The sequence below is a fragment of the Lichenostomus cassidix genome, chromosome 3 (assembly GCF_008360975.1).
Source record: "Lichenostomus cassidix isolate B80296 chromosome 3, HeHo_3.0, whole genome shotgun sequence".
In the NCBI taxonomy this organism is placed as follows: Eukaryota; Metazoa; Chordata; class Aves; order Passeriformes; family Meliphagidae; genus Lichenostomus; species Lichenostomus cassidix.
Window position 1 is genome coordinate 38,948,235 of NC_139483.1, and position 20,823 is coordinate 38,969,057.

General features: G+C 36.5%; 1 protein-coding gene across 22 annotated transcripts in view; it reads left to right on the top strand.

Annotated features, from left to right (window-relative positions):
- Positions 1 to 20,823, top strand: part of AFDN (afadin, adherens junction formation factor) — a 118,817-nt gene that overhangs the window by 26,054 nt on the left and 71,940 nt on the right. For 14 of the 22 annotated variants that reach the window (XR_014850817.1, XM_085055362.1, XM_085055378.1 and 11 more), the window contains exons 2-9: positions 7,804 to 7,999; positions 9,511 to 9,626; positions 11,169 to 11,332; positions 11,786 to 11,946; positions 12,926 to 13,083; positions 18,222 to 18,333; positions 18,763 to 18,930; positions 20,299 to 20,343. Coding sequence is in view for 21 of the 22 variants with exons in the window: in XM_085055362.1 (XP_084911488.1) it covers positions 7,804 to 7,999; positions 9,511 to 9,626; positions 11,169 to 11,332; positions 11,786 to 11,946; positions 12,926 to 13,083; positions 18,222 to 18,333; positions 18,763 to 18,930; positions 20,299 to 20,343 (1,120 nt within the window). In the remaining variant the exon portion in view is untranslated. The remainder of the gene's footprint in view (positions 1 to 7,803; positions 8,000 to 9,510; positions 9,627 to 11,168; positions 11,333 to 11,785; positions 11,947 to 12,925; positions 13,084 to 18,221; positions 18,334 to 18,762; positions 18,931 to 20,298; positions 20,344 to 20,823) is intronic. The other 8 variants (XM_085055361.1, XM_085055379.1, XM_085055380.1 and 5 more) reach the window with 3 other exon arrangements.

Here is a 20,823-nt window from a genome sequence, read left to right on the forward strand (position 1 = left end):
TTGTTAGAAACATTTTTTGTTTGATTTCTTCAGTTAGCTGCAGTAGGTTTCATTCTGTACAAAGAACAGATCTGCATGTTCTCTGATTGATTGTGAAAATGCTGTCCACTGCAGCTTAACAAAGCCCTGCAGGGGGCAGGCAGCAGCTGTGTTGCAAGTGCTGTGCTGATTTTGCCGATCACTTACTGTATGTTTGAAAATTAAGAGTTGGAAGCTAATGCCTGTCATGCTATTGAGAAGTGCCCTTGGCAAATTCTTTTTTCATTTTTAATGGCAGCTGCTTCCCGAGTCATAAATCTTTATGTGAAGACGCTTCATGTTGCTTGTGTAATAATGTCTTTTGTAAAAGGTTATGAAAACTTCAGTGTATTTAGAATGAAGTGTGGTTGATGTCTGCACACAGAATCTGGTGGCTCTGGTAAAAGTCTATTCTGAAAACAACTTGTTTTGTAGTTGGTAGGAAATACTCTGCTTCATCTGCCTGGTGTAGATGGATCTCTTTTGAAACTTTATTTTTTGATCTGTGAGGTGTAAGTTAGCAAGAAAGTATTCAAGATTACAGTAATGTTTGTTTCATCGCAAGAGCTTTTGTATTAATTAGTCTTGCTGTTGGGGACAGATAGGCAACAGGAAGTAGGGACAATGCATATAAAGAATACAGTAAAATACATCTGTGATAATTCAAAGTTCACATGGGTATTCAAGCTGCATTTATGAAAGTTAATCCTTTCGTAGAGGATGTGATAGTTACAGACTTGAATTTTGGCCTTAGTTTAAGATTTTGTGTAGCATTTATCATACTCTGCAGTGGGTTTTGCATTGACTTCATTGCATAACATTTATATTATGAAAATGTTTGTAGTACCTCTTGGGTTTTGGTTTTGTAGTAGGGCTGGTTCCTAAGATGTAATTTTCCTCAGGAAAATAAAGAGAGGGTTTCACATAGTTATGATCTTTTTTTTGTGGGTTATTGGTAATTCTCTCTGACAGAAAGCTCAGCTGTTGGTCGTGCTTCTGTGAACATGACAGTGTCTAAATTGTTGTGGCAGAATGAGTCATTCTGTAGTGGAAAGTCTTTGTTGATCCAGGTGTCAAAGGTTTGGAAAAGGAAGTAAAGCTGATGAATTCTTTTTTTTTTTTTTTTTTTTTTTAATAGGAGCTGTTTTTTAATCTGTATTGTTCTTCCTTTCTTCTCTTAGAACCATTAGAGGTAGTCTTTCTTTAATCATGAAACTGCACTTTTTCAAGTTAACTCAAAAACTGTAGCTTAACAGGAACACTGCTTTTCTTTGCTATGTGGAAAACAGTTTATACCAGCTCCCAGGATTAAAAACAAACCGTTTTGGAATTCGTTTTTAATAGTATTGTCTGTCCTGAAGTTTCAAGCTGAGCAGTCATTATGGGAATTGAGTGCTATAACTGGGAATGAGTGCTAGAAACCTCACCCTCATGTAATTTCATCATGCTTATTCCTGTACTTTTTAAGTGGGTTTTAAAATATTGCAGGAGATGCTTTTAAAAAAATATTCTTGTATTCATTAGAATTCCACAGATTTGTTGCATACATATGGCTTTCAGAGAGACAAAGGAAGGAATTCCATTTTACTGTGTAGGCTGAGAACAGGTCAGATACAAAGGCATTATATGAATGTTTCAGAATATGCTGCAGTGATAATACTGTTGCTATGCTGACTTGTTATATCAATACTGTGACCTGAATTCATTTGAATGCAACTGGTATGTGCTTTAATTCTAATTTTTGCACTGTGTACTGGTTTTATTGTTATTTATATTCTATTAGCAAAACTCCTGAGCAACAAGTACATGTACCTGAATAGTAATTGCAGCTTAGTTTTCCGTAGATTTTTGCCTGCAGAATTTGAATGGGGCATGAAGAAAGATGTGATGTTCTTAGTGCTGGATTTTGGTATTTTCTAGGTGCAGTCATGCAGAATGTGCTTGCAAGGCAAAGAGTGTTATCAATGCAGCTAAAAGAGATCAAAGATAGCCTCTTGGAGGGGATGCATATAAGGATTTCTGAAGGGGAAACTTGTATATTCTGCTGTATATTCTGCTGCTCCAGAGATTGAATAGTTTACAGAAGAGGTAGTGTGTAATATGCTTAAGTATTGAAGTATGTTGTGCTTTGTGATGAATACAGGTGGGATAGGAGTTTAAAAGCCTGTGGGTATTCTTTGCTGGCTTGTGAGAATAGTAGACTTGATCTCATTCATTGCTGTGCCCCACATTTTGAGATAATTCTCTCTCATTATCTCCTCTGACACTTTAAAGGAGGGGTTTCCTTTCTCATATGTGAGCATGGCTGTAGATTATGGCTCCTGGATGTTACTGCTTTGTTTGCAGAAGCCTCTCTGACTCTTCAGGAAGTCCAGGTTTCCCCGCTGCAAATCCCATTGTATCACACTGCAGGCTTTTTCCAAGCTTCATGTACAGTGCAGTCTTTCTTTCTACTTGTTTTTCGTATTCTTTCTTGACTGAGATATTCTTGTGTAAAAAGAATGGTATGGTTGGCAGAAAGAGATGCTTGGAGAAGAGGAGTTTTTTTTGTGGGGATTTTTTTGTTTTGGACAACCAAAGTATTAAACACTTTTGCCTTCCATAATTATTAACACTTTTCATATGTGGATATAACCAGTCTTCATAACAGGAGAGGGGAGCTTGAGATGCTCTTCTCTGCATCTTTTACTTACTTGCATTTCTCTATAGCACAAATTCGAGTGAGTGATCTTATTACCGATTACTGCTTTCAAGCAGAAATCCACCCTTGGCAGTAAGTAATTGGGAACTAGATTTAAAGATCAAACTGTTTTGAGAAACAGGAAACACTTTTGTGAAGCTTCATGGAAAACATTGATGATGACTGTTGTGATAACTTGTATGTCACATTTTCAGTTTTAAGTGTGACTCGAGTGTTCTGTGTGACTGACTTTGTTATGTATTAAAGTTTGTTTGCTTCCTGCTTTTGTAGTGCTCTTTTTCATTTAATGATGGTCTGAGGTTCTTGAGGAGAATTTAAGAGGAGGGCAATAGCCCTGAGAATGCAGATGTTTTCTAAGAATGCTTAATCAAAGCTTTTCTTGAGATTTTGTAGAATATTGAAGTCTTTTCACTTTGTGAAAGTGTTGTTTCAGATGTTTCATTCTGATGTTTTTGTGTGTTCCTATTTTCATTTTCTAAAGACTCACTTTTGGAATATGTAACCTATTGGTTTTGAAGCAGTTACTGCCTATTATTAACTTCATGCAAGAAGTCATAACTAAGTAATTTAAATGCTTTTATAAACTCTCTGTGCCTAATGAATAAGTGGTGCAGCTTACTTTTGTTTGTAAAACCAATGGAAACAAGAAACAATGGTTAACTGGCAACTATTATGTAAGTTGAAACCTTTTGAGTAGGATATGCTCGATAGTGATATAAAAGAATAATTATGTTTTGTATTTGAGAAAAACAGTCTTTATGATTTGAAAGGCGTAAAAGCTGACTTTTGCTATGGGCTCTTTAAAATATGTTTTGCAGTCTAGATGATCAAAATTAAAATTTTGTGAAAATTGAATGTATTTGTGTGGCTGAAGACTGGTCTGTATCCTCGTTCCTACATGAGCCATGAACTTGCACAGCAGATAGACAAAATATCTGACATGATCAGATGATAGAGCTAAAATGGATTATGATGCATATAAACTGCTGAGGGGAATTTAGGAGTGTTCATACACTTAAGTAATTAGTCACTCTTGAAATTCAGAAAACATTTTAATTTCTTTTTGGTAATTCATAAGTGGCAGTTCTTGTCATTAGAGAAGGATGATTTCAAGAGATTTTTAAGTGTTTTGGGGAGAGTCCTTCACTTACAAGAATACACGAGGCATTAATAGATACTTCTGTATCTACCTGGTTTAGGACAAGCAATTTTTATTGTTTAGCCTCTTCTCTTGACACATTCATTTTATAAACTGCAGTGAACATTCCTAGCAGTCTTGACAAAGAAATTCAGAAGTGAATGAGTTTCAGAATTTTATATTTCGTCCTCAAAAATAAACATTTTAATGCAGAGTTACAGTGGAAAGTGGAAATTTAAGCACAGTGCCTACCTTGTTGTCTGAGTGGTGGCATCAGTCTCTCTGTAGTTGGGATTTATCTGCTAAATACGTGGCCATAAAGTTAACAGTGGCTTGAACTGGAGTTATACACACATACAAATGCACATGGGATATCTAAAATAATAGTTAAGACTAGAAGGGTTTTTTTCTTTTTGTAGTCTCCTATTTCCTGATTTTTTGAGATGTGAAACCAATTACTTCCATGTCATCAAATACTTATTATTTAAGTCTGTAATAGTCTAGCAATGCTCCAAGGTACGGTTTGGAATATAATGAACATGAAACATTAAAGGGAGTTTTGAGAAGTGATAGAAGATTGTGTTGCTGTTGTGCAGACTTCTTTTTTAAAAGAAAACTTTGGAAAAAGTGGGTAGAGGGAGGGGGGGACGGGACAGACTGGGGCATGGTCTGTGGGGACACACCTTGAGAAGCTGCCATAGAAGGAGGATGGGGGAAATGGACAGTCAGTGGTCAGTGCATTCAGTTACTTTTATATCAAGATTGTCAAATGGCAATACTTCAGAAAAACACATTGCTTCTTTCAGAAAATGAAAACAAAACTTGCTTTATACAGACATCGTATCTTGAGGATTCAGAATGCAGTTTTGTCTCGTCTGCTTTGTTAGTGTCTGGAAGTAGAAATTACTTGTAACACTTGAACATAAAATGCTATCATTATTAATATTATTAGTATTAACAACGACAAAAATGGTAGTTTAGAAAGGTTCTTGAATTGTTGTTTACATCTTCTCTGAATGGACTTATGTTCTGTTCCCTTGCTTTTCAATCTCTGCTGTATTGTAAAAAATCTGCCCGTGAAGGGCATGGCTAGTGGGCAGTGGAATGTGTCCTCAGCAAAATAATCCCCTTTCCTTAAAAAAAAAAAAATTAAAAAAATTGAAAAATCAGCTGGAACATTATCTCTGTGTAGAAACTAACAAAGTACCTAATGCATGGAAAAGATTAGCAATGTACTTTTTTTTTTTAATTCTTACTTCAGCAGTATCTTGAGATGGTGATGAAGAAGACCTTGTATAAAGGGAAATAAATGTTCTAAAAGGGATATGATTGTGTTTCATTGTACTTCTGCAGAAAGCTCATGTATTATCTTTTGCAACGATGAAACAAGTGGATTGAAACCTTAAGTTGATTCTAAAATACCATTGCTGTTTTGTGAAGCATCATGGTTAAGAAGTACTAACAGAAGAGGCAACCATTTACGTGAAATCCGCACAAGGCAGTGTGTGGAATATGGCTCAGAATATTACCTGTGAGAATGCTCTCCTTTCTAGAGATCATGACATGCTTTTCCCACAAGAGCTACAAAACTTTCCAATCCACTTGGCAATGCAGCATACATGCCCTAGGAAAGCTTGGTAAAGCTGAAAGGGGCAAGTAGTAGCGAAGTACCTATGCCTGCTGAGAATTAAAAATTATGTGCTGGAGGTAGAGACCAAAAGCATGCCAGCTATCAAGGGAGATGTGAAAGGAAGTTGGCATGGCTGAACATTAGGCAAAGACAGTTACTAGAAAGTTGAAGTAATATCCAAATGAGGAAAAGCGTGAGGATATAAAGTCTGACAAGTAGAATAAAAAAGCATAAGATAGAAAAAAATTGAGGAATGCTTCCAAATCAGCATTTGCTAAGAGAGAACAAAGCAAGAAAGCAAGCTACTAGAAACAGGCAATGTTCGTCCAATAACTCTGTGGGAAGTGAGGATGAAGTAATTTTACTGAGTGGTCTGAAATTGCTCTGTTAGGTGGACACCTTCAGGTCTTTGGATGCAATTGCAGTGCGAAGCCAATACTGCGAAGGTTGTTTACTGGGTATCTTATCTGTGCAAGAAGAAACTTCATTAACCTACAGAATTCATGGACACGTGGTATCTGTTATAATAGATTGTGGAAAGGTCGATAGAACTTGGAAAAGAAGTTGTCCTTCAGACCTTTTGGAACTCACTGAAGGAGTTAGCAAGAACATATGTAAGGAAGCTCCAATTTGCTATGATAGCTAGGATTTCCAGAAGTCATTTGGTAGCCTTCTGCACAAGAGGGGTAAGTCCATGTATGGATAATTAGTTACTAATTAAGTATATATAGTTAAAGACAATAAATGAAGTGGTCAGGATGCTTTTCAGAGTAGCTGTTACAAAAGTGTTCACTGAGTAGTAGCTGTTACAAAAGTGTTCACAGTTGAAGAATTGAGACCACCTTTGTATAATTGTAATTAGGTTCAGAGTGTATGCAGAGGTGGGAGTTAGCTGGAGTGAGGAATGTGGAAACTGTAACTCCTTGAAGGAAAGAACACCAGTTTGGAAGTACAATAGATAGTTCTGGGGAACAGCAGTGCAGGCTCAGAGAGATTAATTCTGTAAATTGTTAGGATAACAACAGAGAATAAAACACAATCGGCCATTGTTTAGGTCCATAGTGCATTGCATTTGACTGCTGTATTGATGTAAGCTTCGGAGTATCCTGGGAAAAACAGTGCTTCTGTGTGCATCTAGGTGACACAGATGTTTAAGTGTACGTTATTTCACTTTTTAATTACTTTTTTAATATTCTTTTTTCTTTTCTTTTTTAAAGGTCTTCTGAATGATAGCGTAGCTTCAATAAATACCTCAGTTCTTTGCTGTTCAGAGAAATGTTGTGATGTGTGTTCTGTGATCAGGTGTACTGGAAAGGGTTGTGCTTAGCATAAAATCTATCACTGTGCTCAACACCTGAGGATTTGCCTATTTCAAAGCCTCTGGAGAGTGAAGACCAGAGCAGTGATTATTAACTTGTAGAGTAAACTTGGCAAAGTCAATTGGAGACGAATATCCTTGATTCCCCTTGAGTGCAGGGCCCCATAAGTAATGGAATTTATGCAAGGTGCAAAAGGTGTTCAGGTGGAGACCACTGGGGAGCTAAAATTTGAATTGGAGTTGTTGTTCAGACCAGTAGTGGAGTAGCATGAGCTGACAGTATCCTGCTGAAGCTTGGTGCGCTGCAGTGGTTCACAGGTTCCAATGGCTAAGGGAAAACACTTGAGGATGTGAATTTACAATAGTTTGAATTGCAGCTGCAGTCCCTTTCTCCACCTTGTGTTGGTGCTGGAGCTTCTTTTCCCTCACAGAATGTTTAGGGAGCTGTACCAAAGACTAGCCTTCTTAAAATATAAAACACAAACAAGTCAAATGGTTTAACTTCCTCAACAGGCTGTTTGTGGGGCAAACAGATGCCAGCGTGAGAGAGGAGTGCATGAAGGGGTGGAAAGAGCAGAGAAGATGATTCTGTGACAGCAAGCTTTTGTTGTTCCTTGAGCATACACTTTCACAGACTTGGGCTGCAGGGGCCTGTTCTCAGTAACAAAATATACTGAAACCAGTTTTCAAGGTGCATTTCTAGGTTTTATAAAAGAGGTTTTATTAATTCTCCTGACAATCGTAAATTTGAATACTTAAATATTCGAGTTCAGTATTTTAAGTAATATGTATTATTTAATTTCTTTTTGCAGCATAGCCTTTTTTGTTCAAGTTTATAGTGTCCTGGTTTTTAATTCTAGTGTCTTGAAAGTTTTGAAAACCAGTGCGATATCTAAAGGTCTGATATTTTCATAATAAATTTGTAACTAATAATAAAAGAACTCTGAACCTTATAACTGTTAGCCAGCACTCAGATTTGTGTTTTTATTTCTTTGCAGGATCTGGAGTTTCATGGAGTAATGAGATTCTACTTTCAAGACAAAGCAGCTGGAAATTTTGCAACAAAATGTATCCGTGTCTCTAGTACTGCCACAACTCAAGATGTGATAGAAACTCTTGCAGAGAAGTTTCGACCAGACATGCGAATGTTGTCATCCCCTAAATACTCACTTTATGAAGTGCATGTCAGTGGAGGTTTGTATTTATTCATTAAGTCCTTCCTGCATCCACACCACCATCGTGTCTACCACCAGCCAAAATACCTTTTGGTTTGCCCCCTGCTTCTGAACCACATGAGACCTGGGCTTTTTTATTCCCAAATATGTTGCTACTGATTGTTTTTTTGGGAGTGGTTTTCAAATGTAATTACACATACCAGGCCTGCAGTTTATGTAAGTTTCGATTATGATCTATTAAATGCTGTAATTGACATCCTGTTAATTTGTTGATATTTCTGAGAGTTGCTATTTTTAGAACCAGTAGGTAAAGACTAAATTTGTAATTTGAGAGCAGGAGTGTTAAAAAGGAGCAATTAAGAGTGCATCTTCTGTTCTTAGAAGTTGCGGGCCTTTGATAGGTAGCCTTGTAACTCATGTTCTTTTACTGCTAAATTGGGGAAAGTTTAGCTTAATATCATTTAAAGCCGCTGTGTGTCTTAAAGAGATCCTTTAATGTTACCTGTGAAGAACTTGGATATCTAAATAGCCTTTGGTACTGCTAACATTTGTGTCTGTTTCAGATTGAAAGGTGATGGTATGTGTGGTGGTGGTGGAGACAGATAGAGGAGAAAGTGGCTTTTGGTTGTTCTTTTTTTCTTTTTTTTTTTTTTTTGTTTGAATGACCTTAGGTTCTGCATTTGGAAATCTGAAAATAATTTAATTTTTTCTGCTTTAGATTTCTTTAAAAATCTGTTAGCACTGTGCCTGGAGTCAAAATGAAATTGTTTTCTTTGTGGAGCAAGTTCCTGCCATTTAAGATGATGCATGCAAGGTGCCTCAATCAATAGGAGTATTTCTTACTAAAGAAAAGTAACCACAAAGACATCATTGTTTTCCTGTGCATATGTACTGTCTCCTACTTCTCAAAGGGCAATCAAATGGCAAGACTTGGTTAAGTTTTTTAACCGCTCTGTCAGTTGTTTCTCCATATACTTAAAATAGATGTAATACATTAAATGAAGTTTTGTCATGGATGTGCATAATGTTATGTGGGTTTTTGATTTGTTTTATTTTTTTAAATGTCGTACTCTTGCTTAGTTTTGTGCTGTCTTTTTAGAATAGTATTTCTTGGGCTGCAATCAGACTGTGGTATAATTTAAAGTAAATTTTAAATAAGAAAAATGAGTATTTGGAAGTCCCAGGATATGTTATAAAGTTCTAAACATTTCTACTCTAGATCTCACTTCTCCAGAATGGTAATGTTGTGTTCCCAGACTTTGTTCTGGCAAAGGAGTTACGCAAGACTACCTTATGTGGGACCTTTAGCTTACATAGATAGATGGAATACACTTGGGTTCCTTGCTAGAAAGGGGATTTGTAATTCTACATTCCCAGGCTTTTTTTTCCTGTCCCTGTACTTAACAAGAAAACATCAACTGATGTGTTTAGTTAAGCAAGCCTTTTGGGTTTTTTAAGAGCTCAACTTACTTAGAAATCTCTTTGCTCTTGAGATGCCAAATAACTGTTACTGCTTTTCATTTTTTGAAGAAGAAAGAAGATTAGATGTTGATGAGAAGCCTCTTGTTGTACAATTAAACTGGAACAAAGATGATCGAGAGGGAAGGTTTGTCCTCAAGAATGAAAATGATACACTTCCTCCAAAGGTGAGTCTTTAAGGAGCATTCTAGTGGTAACAGCTGTTTTGAAATGTGTGCGAGTTGCCTGTGTAGGAAAACATAAGTTTTACTTTTTTAATTCCTGGAAACAACTGCTGCTCATGACCTTCAATATCGGGACCAAGTATTTCTAAATACTTAAATGCATCTTTGCAACACAGCATTTTTGTGATCTTATAGATGGCTGGTGATGCAGTGATTCATGTAGCTGTCTAGTACTGGAGCATGGAATGCCTAGAGAACTTAGAGCTTGCTTTGTTCTATTATGATGACTTTAAAATTTCCTCAAATAATGTGTGGTGCCAAACACCAGGAGGTAATCCTGTCTCTTGCAAAGCTTTTAAAAGGGAATGCCAGGGGGAGTTAAAGAGCTAAAAATTACCACCTCCCTAGGTAACTTCTGTTTCTTGAAACAAACAATGGAAGAGTCTTTCATTTTGTGCAGAGTTTTTTTTTTTGTTTGGTTTGATTTTGTTTTTTTGGTTTGTTTTTTTTTTCTCTTACAAATGCAAAATGAAGGAGCTGCCAACATCAGCCATACAAAAGTTTGCTTTAATATTAGCAATTTAAACGTAAAATTAGATTAGACTTCATCTCCTGAAGCCATATAATTATATGTATTATATGTAGCTTGGATGCTTATAGCTATGGAAAACATGCTGTTCAGAGTGGGCTATCTTAAGGCAAGTTTTTATCTTGTGCTGAGCACTAAATTTCTTTTGCTCTTGGAATTACAGCTTGTTAATTTTAGAAGTGCTTTGAGTATAGGCACATGAGCTTGTACTGCGCTTTTGACTACAGGATACATCCATGTTACAGGGTGGAAGGGAAAGTTAATGATATCTTGCACTACATGTACCAACCTTGCTATTCCTATTAATTGAATTAAGTGATCTTCAATCTTCCTTCTCCGCATTCTTCACTTCCTGATGGAAGCAAGAAAATCTGCATCTTCTTTCTCTCATGCTCTGTAATCTTCTCAACAGAAAGCAAATGAGCCTAGGATTACAGCTATCTTGTGTATGCAAGGAGCAGGAACTGAAGAAGAGCACACTGGGAGGACAACTCAGGAAAACACACCATAGGGGAAGAGTCCTCTGTGATGTTTTTCCTTCTGCAGTTTATTTTTATGTGGTGCTCCAACAGAGTTACCTTGAAAGCAGATTAAGCACAGCATTGTTACAAAGTATTTTTTACTGGGAAGCAAAAATTTGTTTTGCAGCCTTTCAGTTAATCTTTTGGGGCCAAGTAGATAGCAGGCATTACTCAAGTAAAATTCTGCAATTCTTCACTTTCTTGAGTAGAATCAGTTCATGCCTTCTTTGGAACATGACATGATATTTGCCTTCTCTGTGTTTTTCTTGAGAACATTAGTCCCCTTGCTGTGTAATGGAGTGTTGTTGCCTGGAGTGTTCTTTTTGGGTCAGTGATACTGTGTCTTAAACAGATTCATCTGCAGAAGTTAAAACCAATACTACCTTTTCTTTGGACTAAAATTGATAGAAGTTGTTTTAAACTAATTTATTTCAGAAAGCTCAGAGTAATGGGCCTGAAAAACAAGAAAAAGAGGGAGTAATTCAGAATTTCAAGCGAACTCTCTCAAAAAAAGAAAAAAAAGAAAAAAAGAGGCGTGAAAAAGAAGCATTGAGACAAGCATCAGATAAAGATGATAGACTTCTTCATGGGGATGATATGTAAGTGATTTAAACTTATATTTTAAAAATTTAATGATAGTTGTATTTAAATGCATTAGCAAAAGAAAAAGCATGACATGCAAGCACATGCTAACTCACCTTCCTCATGCCTTGCAGTACTGGAAATCACAATAAAGTTAGGGGTACAATGTAAAGTTTCTTTAATGCCTTTCCCTCTGCTGCTGTCTTTAAGAGGTAGAAGGCCTCTTGTTTTCTTTGAAAACTATTAAGTATCAGTCCTTTAATTGGTTGCTTATTTCAGGTGAGCATGGGTACATGAACAGTGTTATTCTTAGCAAAAGTGAAATTCATGTAGAAACCATTTTACAATAACTTAAATGAGTTCCTGTCTGTATGAATCCTACATGCGCTTTTATCCTTTGTGAAGTAATGACGATATATGGATTTTAAACTCTTAATGACATTTTTTTTTTATTTAAACTAACTTGGCAGTGAGAATTTTCGCCTTGCAGCTGAGGTTTACAAAGATATGCCTGAGACCAGCTTCACTCGCACAATATCCAATCCTGAGGTGGTTATGAAACGGCGGCGACAGCAAAAACTAGAGAAGAGAATGCAGGAATTTCGCAGTTCTGATGGCAGACCAGACTCAGGTACTTGGATTTCTTATGGTTAAGTTATAAACAGTAAACTTTTTACCAAAAGAGTATTCTTAAGGCCAGCAGTTCCTGTAAATTTGAGTTACCTTTTGCTTTTTCCAACATTTTTTGCATGTGTCTGGTTTATCTCTGGTGTAACTGAATGAAGGATTTCACAGGAGGGTGTTCTGTGGTGAGTGCAAGCCATAGCTTTCAGTGGTGGGCGGATTGATGGGAGAGAGTATGCTCCTTGAGCTTGCCAATAGTGCTGAACTGGGAAAGAAGGAAGGATGGACTTAGACTGGCAAACTGAGGAGGTCTGCTGAAGCAACTGTCATTCATTGTACTAAGAACAAGCTGAATGACCTGAAAGAGAAAATTCAATCAGTAGCATAAATAAAGGATGTAAAAGACTGATTGTTCTGCATAAAGGATTGTGGTTGATCTTGTAAATAACAGTGATTAATTATTTCTCATTCATGGGGTGGGGATAAAACAACAGTGTTTCTATAAACATCATTAGAAAAGAACAAATGAACCAGTGTTAGAACTGATAAAACCTCAAGTGATGTATTCTGTCTTTGGAAGAGTAGTGAAGAAAGAGGTGTAGAAAACATCATCTTGAGGGAAATTTTAAGTGGGCTTGTTAAAGAGAGGGGAAATTCTTGAAGGTCAGCACAAACCTCCTGTCAAGATGGAAAAGGTGTGTTCTTCAACCAGTCTTTGTCACTATTTCATTTTAACTTCACTAAGCATGGTAAAACACTGGGGAAAAGACTTGATTAAATAAATTGGGGAAGTATCGCTGGAGGTTTTAACCAATGGCAGAGATAAATCTCTTTTGGAGATGTTATGTAGTTTTTCTCATTATAGTGGAGTAATGCAATTATTTCTGAACTGGTTTGTTCCTATAGTCTGTTAAAGATACAATAATTGACTTCGTGTCTGTCTTTTTATTCTCTGGTTACATTGTTAATTTTATTTTGTTTCCAAGGTGGGACACTGAGAATATATGCAGACAGTTTAAAACCAAATATACCATACAAGACAATCCTTCTGTCCACTACAGATACTGCAGACTTTGCAGTTATTGAAGCACTGGAAAAATATGGTCTGGAAAAAGAAAATCCCAAGGATTATTGTATTGCTCGTGTAAGTTGCTAACACACAATCATCTCAAGTTTCATATTTAGTTGGATTTTTTTCTTGCAGTAGCTTCCAAGCTAAATGGAATGACTCAGTTCCGTGACAAACTTCACTTCTCCCCCCCAATCTAACATCCTCAGGAATTGGGAAGTGACATATCAAGTTTCTTGTTTTAAAACTTTAATATTTCAATCTTCCTAAATAACTGCTTGCGATATAGATAAATGTTAATACTGAAAATGGCATATTTCTTTATTTGGCACTGTGGTTTTATACCACTAAGCATGCTGAAGATTCACAGATAGATAAACTAATAGTTTGTCCTGTGAATACCTGAATTTGTGCACAAAACTATTTCCCTGAGCTAAGAGCATGCACTCAGAAGTGGAAGGGCTGAGGTGAGCTCCATTGTAGAAGGCATATGTTGGGTGCTGTTGCTTTAAACCTTGCAGTGGTAGCTTATTGTCATTACAAATTAGAAAAGATGAAACATTTGAGTGACATGCTTTTTTTCCCAGAACTTAATTATTTTATGAATTCTAAATGAATTGTATAATATTGCAGTTTCTTAGAGGTGTAACTTAAATCAAAAAGTCCCATGGGCAGTGCTGAGTAAAGATTTCAAACTTCTGACTACATCATCATCCGAAGAAGTGAGGCTTGGACATATGTGATGCTTGTTTGAGTACAGTGTTTGATCACATTTTTGACTATGACTTGTTTAATAAGCTTGCATTTTTCACTCCTTAAAATAATGAAAAAATAGGAGAAAAGTTTGTTTCTCATGATATTGTGTTGATTTGAGAGAATTATGGGCTACAGCAGATACACTGAGAGTGAATTTGGAAGATAGTTTTACTTCAATCTGTTTAGTTCAGATTTAGAGGCTATTATGATGTACTACAAAAACTTTGGGTATTGCAGAATTTATTGGACGGATTGCACCTTTATCAAGGAAACTGTTGCAAGTCACTCTTGTTGTAGCGGTGGTGTTCCCTTTTTCATCCTATTTTTTGATGTTGGGCGGAGATGTTTAATATAGCAAATAGTCTGAGGAATGTTGCTTTGATCTTGGGAAAGGTTAACAAAGTCTTTGCTGCAAAACAAATTGTTTTATATTAATTTTTTGGAAAGCACTTCTGGAAAATATTTTTTCTGAGTAACACATCTTGATACAGTAAGTTTCTGAACTGACATAAGTTGTGTGCTTAGATTTACATTTGAAATACATGAGTGGTCTTCACTGACTAATAGCAGATCTGTTTTTATAACTCTAAGTGTAGCAGATCTTATTTGCTCAGAGTAAGTTGTTGTAGTTGGCTAAAATCTACTTGGCCTTCCTCAGTGCCTCTGGTGATAGAGTGCTTGGCTTTTAATATGTTAATTCTTTTATTAATAAAGTTGAGTATTTAAAATCTAAATTTTAAAAATCTTCTTTTTTGCCAAATATCTTACGAAGTTGCTTTCCTTGCCTGAAACATTAAAATACGCAATTGTTAGCCTGATGTGTCTTTAATCACTGTTCTCTTTCTTGGAAACTCACAAATGCCTCACTAAATGGGTCCAATGCCCATTGGTACTCCTTTGTATTGAAGTCTCATAGCTGTTCTCTGCCCCTGTCATGGCTTTTGCCCCTATTCTTCTGACACTTCACAGTATTCTGTGGAAGACAAATCCTGCACAAGTTCCTATTCTTTATATTTTCTTGAGTTTAACTATTATCAGTGGAACATATAATTTCAGTTTCTTACTGGTTGGAGTTTTGAAACGTTTTGCTCCCTTTGAGTGACAGGTGAAGTGTCGTCTTTGAAGATTTAAGCAGTTCACATTTACTTAACTATTAAGATGGATTTTAAGTTACAGGACAAGACCATTATAAGGCTGTATAAGCACCTGTAATAAGGATTACTCAATCCTGAAGTTTCAGTTGAAAGATGAACATTGTAAGAATTTTTCAGAACATTTTGGACAACTTTTATTGTAAATGGCGTTTTCCTATTGGTTGTTTGCTTGCATACATTGGTTTGCAGTGTAACAGGCTTACCTTTATGCCCAGTTCTGAAGTGCTTTCCTGTGTAAGCAAGTAAACACAAGTTTGTTCCAATGTGTGTTTTGTTTGTTGCAGTTTGCTTGGTTTGAGTTTCTCTGAGTAGTACGGGGTTCACTGCACATCTCTGAAGATGTCAGATTAATCAGACAGTCTTCCAAGCTACCTGTGCATATTCACCCAGGGCATTAGACTTCAGGCATGCAGCAAACCAGTTAACTCTTGAAAGCAGAATCTTGATTAGACTTTTGTTTTTAGCATACACTTATTTTTTTACTTGAGGGTAAGGCATAAATAAGTTTTTGTAATGTCAAGCAAAAATACGCAGTTCATGGTGAGTAGTTTTATTGGGCTTTTTTAAAAAAATAGTCATTACAGACATAAGGCATTAAGTATTTTAGCAAGATCCGTTGGGGGATTTTTGTGGGCTTTTTAGTAGTGTTGTTGCTGTTTTGTTAGATTTTTTGGGTTTTTTTGGTTTTTTGTTTTTTTGGTTTTTTTCAGTAAGGGCATGTGCAGAGCCTATGTTCCCAGTAAGGAAAATTGTAGATTAATTACAATAAGCAGATGTATTCAAATGTGCAGTAGATATGAGGGTTTTCACTTAAGAAACATTAAAATGACAGAAGAGCTTACTGAAGGCCTGTTACAGCATGGGGTTTTCTTGTGTGAGATTTTTACTAAGGACGCATCTGATAGCTTGATCTCTTTATATTACTTATCATAGTGGGCTCAATACTCAAATACTTACCTTCTCCTACTTGTTTATTCCAAACAATGCTTTGGAACTTAAGTCCAAAGTTGCTATGGTCTTCACTTAAGTTTCTTATCTTGTATTTTCTGTATGTTTCACTGCATTTTAAATTAATAAGTATAGAATGGAATGACATTATGATAATTCATATGTGCTCATGAATGCGCTCGTGATGAAGCAGAGTGTATTTTTCCTAATTCCCAGTTCTGTGTTTGTTTATGTTTATAGACTGTTTCCAAAATTTGTGATATTAAGCTGGTTTGACCCACCTCTATTTCCTGTACTGTAGCAGAAATCAGGGAAATGTCTATGCTTGATCTCAGCAGTCTGTATAGATGAAAATTCATTAAAGGATATTTAAGTGCATCTGTTTTGAAAAATTCAAGCAAATCTTTGGCCATAAGCGAAAACCCAATCATTATACAAACTTATTTCCATGCTTTTCCATTATTCTAAAATGTAGGAATTTCAGCTTTGTGGGTGGCACTGAGGCAGAACTCACCTAAACTAGAGGTGTTTTCTAAAATGGAATCATAAGGATTAGAAGCCCTCTGGCCTGCAGGAGCTCAGATGTGTGGTGTTTTGTATCTTTCTTCAGGTTAGGTCACAGCCCTTTTTAATGTGAGGTATGTCTGAGTTATCAGCTCATACTTCCTGGGAGACAAGGGCAATGGTAAGTGGCTGGGAGGATGAGGGGAGCAGTGCTTTTGTGACCGCTCTTCTCTAGCTTGTCTAGTTCACCATTGCTGCCCTTAAGTACAGGTGCTTATCCAAGTTCCGTGGTAGAAGTAGTGTCAGGTTCAAGTAGTGCCCATGCAGTTGTATCTTACCTCTTCCTCTGGCTTCACTGCATTTGGTTTTTCTTTGGTTTGCTTCCCAGTCTGGTATTGGTCAGCCCCTGGTATGCGTGTATTTCTTGTATTGCAACTAGTTTCTCTTTCAAGGGCTTTGTAATTTTAAGATTGTTGCTTGTTGAATATGGCTTGAAACCCAGTGTGTTACCCTAATTATTCTGTAGATGTAATTGATTTTAAAATCTGAGATGTGAAATAGAGTGGTTTGGCAAGATAAGATTTGAGCGTAGGTGTGTTTCTGTTGCCCCCTGGTTTATACATTTTAATGTTTTCCTTGTTTTATAATATGTTGTCTATTTGAAAATCTAATGAAAGATAATTTAATTAGTCCTATGTTTAGCCAAGTTTTGCATAGAAAAATGGTTTAGGGATTACATACTTTTGATCTTAAATATACTTATTTCCTGCTTGGAAGAAGATGAAAGGATGTTGGAGGTGGATCTGTGAGAACTTGGTTAACACAGAAATGGGTGTGGAAAGGAGGCAACAAATGAGAGTGGAAAGTCTCTAGAGGGCTGCAGCGTAGTAGGGTACTGCAGCCAATGACTGCATCACTTCAGAAGGTCTTACCTTGGTCATAGTTCAGAGATGGGAATAACTTGGAGTAGTTTGTTTAAAATAGAACTGTCTATGAATTTTAATAACATTGTTAGGATTACAAATGAGGGAGTAAAATATATTTTATTTGATTTTTTGATTTAGCTTTGAAAGATCTGCCTATAATAACTGTAATACTGCCTGTCATTGTTACTTGTTCGTGATTGCTGGGGGAAGCAGTAATGCATGAAATCACAGACTGTGTCTCCTTTAAAGTCAGACTTCATGAATCAAGTTTTCCCCCCTTCCTCTGCTCTGTAAGGATATAGCTGTAGGAACAGGTATGGAGGAACAGTATGTAGTTCTGTTCCAAAAGTATACTTGGTTTTGTTTCTTCCTTAGAGCTAGGCAGCATGAAGAAATCATGTGAAATCCTCCAATTGTGCCCTTAGTCTCTTGTGTAGACTAAGTAAATTTTGGGTAAGACAAGGATGCAGGAGGTATGATGTAGCCTTTGTGAGCTTATTGTGCCTTTTCTAAAGATACTTAACATGTTGCATTAGCAAAATGAAAGGCCAATTCCAGTGTGTCTGGAATGTTTTGACTATAATTTGACTATCATCTCCACAGATTTTTTTTTTTTTTGTCTTAGCTGATGAGAAAGTGGAATAATACTTTGTTTACTGGAGGAAGATCTTATCTACTTTAAGTGTAACTTGCTTTTCTTTGCTTTTTAGACATATTTGGTGTTCTGGGAAGTGTGATCTAACTGTAGCAAGAGGCAAGAGAGGAGAATTAGAAAATCTTGGAAAACAGAATACGTTTCAAGTTACTGAATTGTTTGGCCTTCTCTTGTTATAAACAACACATGCAAAAGAAGTAATCAGAGGATATATGCCTGAATCCTCTAACTGTCCACTAACAGCTCTGAAAACTGATCATTCTTTTTTAGGTCATGCTGCCTCCTGGTGCTCAGCACTCTGATGATAAAGGTGCTAAAGAAACTATTCTTGATGATGATGAGTGTCCACTGCAGATATTCAGGGAGTGGCCTAGTGATAAAGGTATGTCCAAAGACCTTTAAGATCTTTTTGTGCCTTGGGTGTTGTAAGTCATGTTGTGGACCCACTGTAAAGTAAGAAATTCTAACATGTATTTTAGTGTGTTTTGGTTTTGGACACTTCTAATACTAGGGAGTATTTTAGTTATTTACTGTTTCATTATGCACTGTTTGTAGTGTTACATCATTAGGTAGTAGAAAGTTCTTATATTTCATCCTAAAGTTTCTAAATTATTCACTATATTGAAGTATGCTATTAATCTTCGTGTAGTTATTTTTAAGTTAGAACTATTTCAAAGAAGTTACAGGAATTTAGTAAGCTACAAGTAATCCTATGGGACACTTGCAGATTAATAGATGTTGGTTGTGTGATAGGGTGACTGATAGGGTCACTGATAGGGTGACTCAAAAGATGTATAATACTGTGTTTTAGGAGTACTGGTCTTTCAGTTGAAAAGGCGACCTCCTGATTATGTCCCAAAGAAAACCAGGAAGATGACTGATGGAAAGCCATTAAAGGGGAAGGAAAGAGTTGACGGGTCTGGCTATGGCTCTTGTCTTCCTCCTGAGAAACTACCATACCTGGTAGAATTAAGCCCAGGTAAGAATTCTGGTTATCTAATAATCTAAATTACATTATTATGTAGTACTTTGATTTTTCAGAAATAAGGCTTTCTTTGTAAGCACAAGAAAGTCTGTGTGGCAGGAAGTCTGTGCCATATGAGTTCTTCTGATGTCAGATTCTGAACTGGAGCTGTCTAAAGGTAGAGCTGCATGTTGCTGTAATATCAAAGCCTTAGCAGTAAATGTTTAGAGTGAAAAAGGGGGAGAAATTATTTACTAAGCTTAAATTTGATTTGCTTTATGTTCACAAGTACACTGTAGCATACCTGGTATTTGACACTGCCATACATGAAAAATCACATTTTTTAACAGGACAAGAACACAAATTTTTAAATCAAACTTCGATGTTAAATATTTTTCAGCCTATGTGGAACTTTTAAATCACTGGCAAGGCTGAGTTTCATTTTGGCATAATTAGAACTCTCTGGGCTTCATTGTAATTTGCAATTAATTTTATGGTCTAGAAACAGCCAGGAGAAATTGATTGTGTATAGCACAACTACTGATAAAATATACACAACTTATGCTCTTAACTTCTGTCGTCCTCATGTTTATAGATTTGGATAAGGACTTTCGGTTTTGGTGATTGAGTTATATGCAGCTCTTTTTCCTATTATATGTAACCTGAGTACACTCAGGTATTCAAGTAAATGTTACAGTTTGCAGACTGGTTGTGTACCCTTTAGGAAGCAAGGTTGGAAATTGGCTGAAACCTTTGCTTGATCAGAACTGCAAAAAATAGATTAAATTCATGGTCAAATAGTGTGGGATTTTTGTTTTAAATCCAGATAAAATTATCAGTACACAGAATACATGAAATGTACTATCATGTTCTACAGGTTGAGGTTTGGTTTGCATATTAGTGTTTTGGGTTCTTTTAAATAGTACTGTTTATTTCTTTTCTTTTTCTCTTACTTTTCATAAGATGTAGTATTTTAGTATGAGAGTGTTGTGCTCAGGCAGTGGTGCGAGACATCCATTAACAGAGAGAGTAAACCCAATTTAAGTGCTGCAGGTGTCAGCGCTGTGTGCTGAGCCTTCACACATTGCCTGTGGGACTGACCTATTGTTCATGCTTTTCTTCTAACAGCTTGTCACTTCTCTAAACAATAGGGATTGTTTCATTCAGTAGCTTTGTAGTACTGATGTCTTTGTATTCCACACAGTTTCTAAAACTGAAAGAGTTTAATGCACTTCATCCTGATAAATTGAATAGGTGTTGTCTGGCTACATTTTCACCCTTTCCTGTCTTTTCTTTTCTTGCCCTCCTCCGCATGTTCTGCATGGTATCTGTCCTGCTGGTGCTGCCTTCACCTGGGTCCTCTGCATGTGTTTCTAACCCCAGGGAGAAGGAATCACTTTGCCTACTACAACTATCACGCTTATGAAGGTAACGCTGTATTTGATACTGTTCTCTCATTAGTCACTAAAAACTTCTCTGGCTGTAAATCTTGTTTCTTTTTGACAAATGAAGAGCTGTCTTACTTATCCTAGGGGTCTTTTTTTTTTTCAAAAGACTGCTTCTGTGAAGTAGTTATCTGTCTTGTCAGTTGCCATTTAATTTTTTGATCTGTGAACAAACATTAAATAGCTCATGAATGTGCTGTTATCCAGAGTTCAATCTTCCAGCTCCAGTTAACAGCTATATTTCAGAGGGTGGTTTACAAGCAGTGTTGTAGTAGAAATAAAAGTTCTTTGATCCATCTGCTTGCAGAATTCATAGTTAAAAACTGTATTGGGTAAACGGCATGGAACTAAATTGTGCTTTTCAGTGTCTGACTGTGTTGATGCAGTGGATGAAATATGTCATAATTTTTATGTGAAATGGTGTGTAGACCCCTGGGAAAATGGCCTCACTTTCTACTCTGTG